The sequence below is a fragment of the Rhinolophus ferrumequinum genome, chromosome 17, assembly GCF_004115265.2.
Source record: "Rhinolophus ferrumequinum isolate MPI-CBG mRhiFer1 chromosome 17, mRhiFer1_v1.p, whole genome shotgun sequence".
Classification (NCBI taxonomy): domain Eukaryota; kingdom Metazoa; phylum Chordata; class Mammalia; order Chiroptera; family Rhinolophidae; genus Rhinolophus; species Rhinolophus ferrumequinum.
This window is the reverse complement of record NC_046300.1, coordinates 52,899,413-52,905,745: the sequence shown is the minus strand read 5'-3', so window position 1 is coordinate 52,905,745 and position 6,333 is coordinate 52,899,413. Positions and strand designations below refer to the sequence as shown.

Sequence of the window (6,333 nt, the reverse complement as noted above, 5' to 3'; positions counted from 1 at the left end):
ATTAACTTCATCTCACTTTATTTCCAGAATGACTTGGCTGCAGACTCTCTGTAAAACGATTTGAAGGAGTGAATCTCTTGAGGCGTTTAGGGTTTCTAACTGCAACAGAAGTGGGTCAAAAGGAATAGTTTGATGACTCTTGCCTTTTGTTTTTGATAGGCCATTTCAATTGAATAAAAACTGCAAACACAATTTCTTAAAATGAAACTAATAACACATCCAAGCAAGGTCTTCCAATGCCTTACTTGAAAACACGCTTCACACAGTTAACAGAAAACCTGCCAACACTGCACATAATTAGGAGCTCAGAAATAGAAGCCGTCTGCATGTTGCTAGCCTAGATTTATTAAATTTATTTCACGTCACTGTGGTCATTTTTACATTTGTTGATAGAGTTATTTTCAATCACATTACTGTTCACAGAATTCACAGAATTCATTAACAAACTAGTATTTTACATCCAAGGGTTTGCAGTAGCACAGCAACATGGAAAAGAGGCCCACAAGGTGTTTGTGTTCTGATTACTTAGAACCGAGTCTGATCATTTATAGATGTCTAGAACATTATTGCTTCATTAGTCCTAGTTTTTAAAAGTAATAAATGATTTCCAGGAAACCCACCCTGCGAGGTGTTCTTCGTACGGTGATGGTTCTGAGTCCACTCATGGCATACCTGACACGTTGGGGCTGATCAAACCACCCACCTATGTTCTCTGCTGCTCCAAGGGCTGGCCAAGGCAGAACAATGCCCCCTGCCTGTATAAATATTTTCTACAGCCTGCCATTTTCCTCCAGGGTCTTGCAGCTGTCGGACTGCATTCACATATGGGTCTTATGTAAAACTTAAATAAGACATAAACAAGAGGGGCTCTGCGAATGGGGACTAGTGCTCAGCCACTAACCATGCAGGGAGAACATCTGAAGCAACAGAAGTACCTCGAGTCTCAGTCTGTGAGGAATGTTTTAAAGAAAATGATGTCCTTGGTGATTATGGTTTTAGAGGTGGCCGCTTTGCAACATGAACTTGAAGACTTCTCGGTAGATTTCAAGACTGGATTTTCTCATCTTGTTCCACATGAATTTCCATTTGTGAAAAACATCTTGGAGATTTCTTCGTGGCCCCCAAAGCTTTGTGGACCTCACTGGGGGTAGGAGACTGGCTTCCTCAGGGACGCTGGCGCTCTGACCGCTTTTGGGGCAGGATCCCTGAGAAGTGGTGTCAGCATCAGATTTTGGAGATGGGAGTGGATGCCGTGTGCAGAGTGCAGGCTGCAGTCAGGATCTCAGTCCAGCTTCTTGTTGTCTGTGTTGTGCACAGAAGCTAAAAAGTCGACGATGAGCTTGGCTGTCTTCCTGGGTCTCTCCATCACCACTGAGTGCCCACAGTTTTCCAGAAGGTCCACCTGGCAGTTGGCGATGGCCTTGGCCAACATGTCTGCCCCAGACACATCGAGCACCTGCAGGACAAGAGGGGAAACTGAATGGAAAAGATTCAGATGCCTGTGCATGTGGTGGACAGACTCCCACTGAGACCTGAAAGGGATGGCTTTGAGGACCAAGTCACCTAAGTGTTGGGGCTTGTGGCCCTCTAACAGAAGTGACTGCATGTCTCATATTTTATTTTACAGCTCGGTGCCAGGAGTTGTGCTGCTGCCAGCATTACTAAGGTAGAAACACACCATCCCTGTCCATGAAGAGGTTCCGGTCTGGTAGGGAAGGCACACAGGTCAACAGACAAATGCAGCATGATTGTGACGAGGGCTCTAATAGGGGAGGATTCTGAGAACAGAGGGAGCACAGGAGAGCAGAATTCATGGAAGAGGATGGGAGGCCATGGCAAGTGTAGGGCACAGCAAGCAGCTGGGTGCTGACATAGCCCCAGGAAGTGGGGAAGGCACGGTGGGGAAATGGGGTGGAGAGAAGGGGGCGTCCAACCATGTTGGGGTGTCAGACCTCGATCTCAGCACAGTGGGGAACGCGGGGCTGTGTTCAGGACAGTGACGTGATCATGCGAATGACCCTGACGCCAGGCTAGGGTAGGCCGAGCTGTGGGAAGGGACCCAGGGAAGATCCAAGTAGAGAACACTAACCACTAATTATCACAAGGAGTTCCCTTTGAGGGTCTTTTGGGGTCCCCAGAGCTGTGTGACCTCAGGCCCTGAAGTTTGTGAATAATGAGGAAAGCTTCTCCAACATGAAAGCCACCTTTTCCCGGGGCTGATATTTTTCAAACAACTCATCCAATTTTATTTCCATCTGGGTTACCTTGCTATTACGCCAATCCAATTCACCTTGTCTCCCTAACACCCTCCCTTGGGCACTGAATTTGCATTCACTCTCCTTCTCTTAATCGCTTTCACCTCAATACATCCCAGACAAGAGGGCCCCTCCTCTCATCCTTAACAGCAGAAGCAAAGCCCCAACAAACTCAGCACCGTCTGTTTTTGAACTTCATTCTCTTCACCCCAGATCATTAAAACCAAGATTTCCCACCCTCCTCGAAATGAGGCAAGCAGAATGCAGAGCACCCCGGGCCTGCAAAAGGGAACAGCTAACGGGGAGCTTAGTGAGAAGGGCAGTCTGTGGAGGAATGGGACCCCTCTGTCACTCACTCACCAGTAAAGCTGCCGTGGCAAGTGTCAGAGCAGAAATAAAGCCCAGCTACTGTGGGAGAAGATACCCAAAGGATACACAGTTGGAGTCAACAGGTCAAAGCATGAAAAAGTAGCAACTCCCAACTGAGTGTCTATTCTACAGAGAGATGAGAAACCATAATTCAAAAATGACCACTTGAGCTTCTAGGTTTGACCCTGTTATGCTGTCAAGTCCAGCATTTCCCATGGCCACCCAAAGGCATGTGAAACAGCTGAATGGGCCCACGTGCACATCTGTAGGAACCACAGCAGCTATTTCTTGCTGCTATTCAGGTAAATGGTGCATTTTCATCCATCCCATTTTAGGCTAGGGCCAGGGACGAGGGTGAGGGAAGTGAGACACTTGCCTCTGGCACAAAATTTAAGCAGATGCCAAAAAATTCAGTAATCAAGATGAATACTATTTTAATGCAGTATTTCAAAAAGTAAATGCCAATACAGAAAGATCTATGATGAACACAATATCAAAATTATAAAGACAGGATCTGTTCCTGCACTTTCATGACACACCACACCCTAGTTCCGGCCCTGCCATGCATTACAGTGGTAGTTAGACTGCAAGCTGCTGGAGGGCAGAATGCTGCCTATCTTGGTCCCTACTGTATCGCCAGGGCCAATACAGTGTCAGGCACATAGTAGGTGCTCAATACATATTTGTTAGCTGACTTAAATGCATAGGCAGTGGGTTGGTGGGTTCATCCCTTTGCTAGTTAGTTTGTTCATTCGCTTTCTTGTTTGCTTGCTCATTTATTGTGTCTTCTGGGTCTCTTGAATACCAGGCACTGTGCTGGCAGGGAGAAGGGACATAAAGAATAATACACCTTGTTTATTTCCCGAAGGCCCTCCCACTCTATGGGGAGAAATACTTGAATGGATGTGCAGAAATCCTCTCAGGAAAGTGTGTCAGGTTCAGTTGTGCAGGCTGTATACTGCCCAAATCCAGGGGGCATCATTCACATAGACAACAATGTCCATGGCTCCCCGAGCCGTTGTGCAGCACAGTGGGGTCCAAAGAAGAGGGAGTCTGAATTCAGCCTGGCAGAGAGAGGGTCTGCGACATCAAATGTTGATGACAGAACAGGAAAAAAGCCCGACAGTTTGGGAAGCAAATAGCCATGAAATAAAGGACCCCTGAAGCCTCTGCTACTTGGCCTCTGCCCTTGGGATGGTCCATAGAACACATAAGGATCTGATCCTATAGCAGGCCTATGGAATGTTAGGTTCTTTTTCCAGAACAAAATGGACTTCAGAGTCCTGAAGGAAATTCTGGACGTTGGGCAAAAGCCAGCTGTCAGAGAGGCAAAGGACGTGAATAATAAATAACTTATTTTTGATAACTGGAGAACGATCACCTTCATATGTGTTTCTCACTTGAGCCTCACAATCACCCCAGCAATAGAAGAGAAACCCATGATTTAGAGCGGCTGAGTGACTTGCTCAAGGTCACAGGCTGATAAAGGGCAAAGGCAAGTCTCAACCGCAGGCTGTGAGGCTGCAAGGCCAGTGGTCTCGTGCCTGCAGTGTCTCTGCCAGGTGATGGGTTCTCGCTTCTCTCTCCCTGTTGGTCCCCGAGAGCCCAGAATCACCTTTGGGATTTTCAGAATGAAGAAAGGCCTTCATTGTTCTTCCTGACTTGGGATGGAACGATTTCCTGCTGGCCTAGCTTGGGTCCTGCTTCTTCACTCAGGGGCACACAAAGATTCTTTCAGTCTTGGCTGCTGCTGAAGGGAGCATGTGAGCCCTCCCTCCTCGCCACACCCTCATTCCGCGCTGTGCATCCTCGGCCACACCTGGCTGATTTGAGACAGCTGTACTCTGCTGATGCTGTCATCCGTCTCTCACACACTGGGCACAGGCCTGGCTTCTCCTGCCCAGTCTCTTCTCCTGGGCTACCCCACACAGTTGTGAGCTTTTGTGGTCGCAGCCTGCCTGACTTCCCACCTGTGGTTTCATCAGCAGACACAGTTGAGATGTGCCGCCAGTCCAGGCAGGGCTCACAATGGTAGCTTTCACCTTGGGGTCCTTTGAGGAACTGTCTCAATGGGGGAAAGCTTTTTTCTAATTTCCTTTTCTCACAATATTCAACAGCAAAGGCTCCTGGATACCCTTTCACAGTAATTCTATCCACTGTGGGCCTTGTAAAGGCTCCATTTCTCACTGCCTCCTCTTGATTTAAACTTTAGAACTTTCAATAAGATGTGATTTCTAAAGAACAGTTGCGAACAAAAAAGGAGTTTCTAGGTATAAATCAGTATCCCTTTGGAGGGCTTCTTATGGGTTGGTTGTATCTCTCCCACGTTCACATGTTGTCGTCCTAACCACCGGTACTTCAAAATGTGACCTTATTTGGAAATAGGGTCATGGCAGATGTAATCAGTTAAGATGAGGTCACACGGGAGCAGGGGGAGCCCCTAATCCAATACGACTGGCATCCTTACAAAAAGGGGAAATTTAAACACAGAGACACCCAGGAACAGAGATCGGGAAGGCATGTACAAGCCGAGGACACCAAAGATTGCTAGCAAACCACGGGAAGCTAGGGGAGCAGCATGGAACAGACTCCCCCGCACAGCTCCCAGAAGGAGCCACGCTGCTGACGCCTTGATTTCAGACTTCTAACTGCCAGCACTGTGAGAAAGTCAATTTCTGTTGTTGAAGCCACCCAGTTTGTGGTACTTTGTTATGGCAGCCCTAGCAAACAAAGACAGAGCCATCTGACAAAACCTATTAAAATTTTAAAAATGCACATGCCCTTTGACCCAGTGATTCTACATGTAAGAATTTACCCTCCAGATATACTCTCACACTCTACAAACACATGTATAATGGTGTTCACTGAGGTATTGTTTAATAGCAAAAAACTGGAAAGGAACATCAGAAGGGCACTAATCAAAAACAGTATTGCAGAGCCATATAATGGAATAGTATGCAGCTCTTAAAAAGACTGTAAAACATTGTTTTCGGCAAGAATCATTCATGGATGGTAAATATAGAGGGACTGTTTGATGAGGAGCAGGATATCTACACAGTCTCAAAGTGTCTTTCTTGGGATGACACAGACTGCTCACTATTTGCAAGGAGACAAATAATAACTTTACAGTGAAGAAATCAGACAACAACGTGCTGTGCATCGGATATTTATAACTCAGGAGATATTTCAACCAGGGAATATAATATAACCTGAATTTAATAATGAGGAAGCAGCAAACTCAAATTGAGGACCACATCATAAAATAATGGGCCCGTCCTCTTCAAATATCTCAGCATCATGAATGACGAAGACAGGCTGAGGGATTGTTTCATATTACAGGAGACTAAAGAGACATGAATGTAGTATGTGATCCTGGATTAGATTGTGGTTCGGGGGCAGGTGGAGAGGATTCTGTGTAGGACATTATTGAAACAACGGATGAATTTGGAATATGGATCATAGATTAAAGCATCGCATCAATGCTAAGTTTCCTGAATGTGATCATGTACCATGGTTATGTGAGAAAATATTCTTGTTCTCAGTAAATACACCCTGAAGTATTGGGGGTAAAGGGATATATTGTAAGCCACCTATTCCAAATGGTACAAAAATATATACTTCTAGATACATAGATGAGAGTAATAAAGCCAACGTGGCAAATGTTAAAACGCTGGTAATAAATAAAATGTGGTAACACATACCATAGAAT

At 45.9% G+C, this 6,333-nt stretch overlaps 1 protein-coding gene across 6 annotated transcripts in view; it reads right to left on the bottom strand.

Annotated features, from left to right (window-relative positions):
• Positions 1–321: 321 nt before the first annotated feature.
• The window catches only part of ABHD6 (abhydrolase domain containing 6, acylglycerol lipase), a 47,725-nt gene continuing 41,713 nt past the window's right edge, over positions 322–6,333 (bottom strand). For all 6 annotated transcript variants that reach the window (XM_033132211.1, XM_033132206.1, XM_033132209.1 and 3 more), the window contains one exon: positions 322–1,456. In XM_033132211.1, coding sequence (XP_032988102.1) covers positions 1,283–1,456 — 174 coding nt within the window. In that variant the 3' untranslated portion in view covers positions 322–1,282. The remainder of the gene's footprint in view (positions 1,457–6,333) is intronic.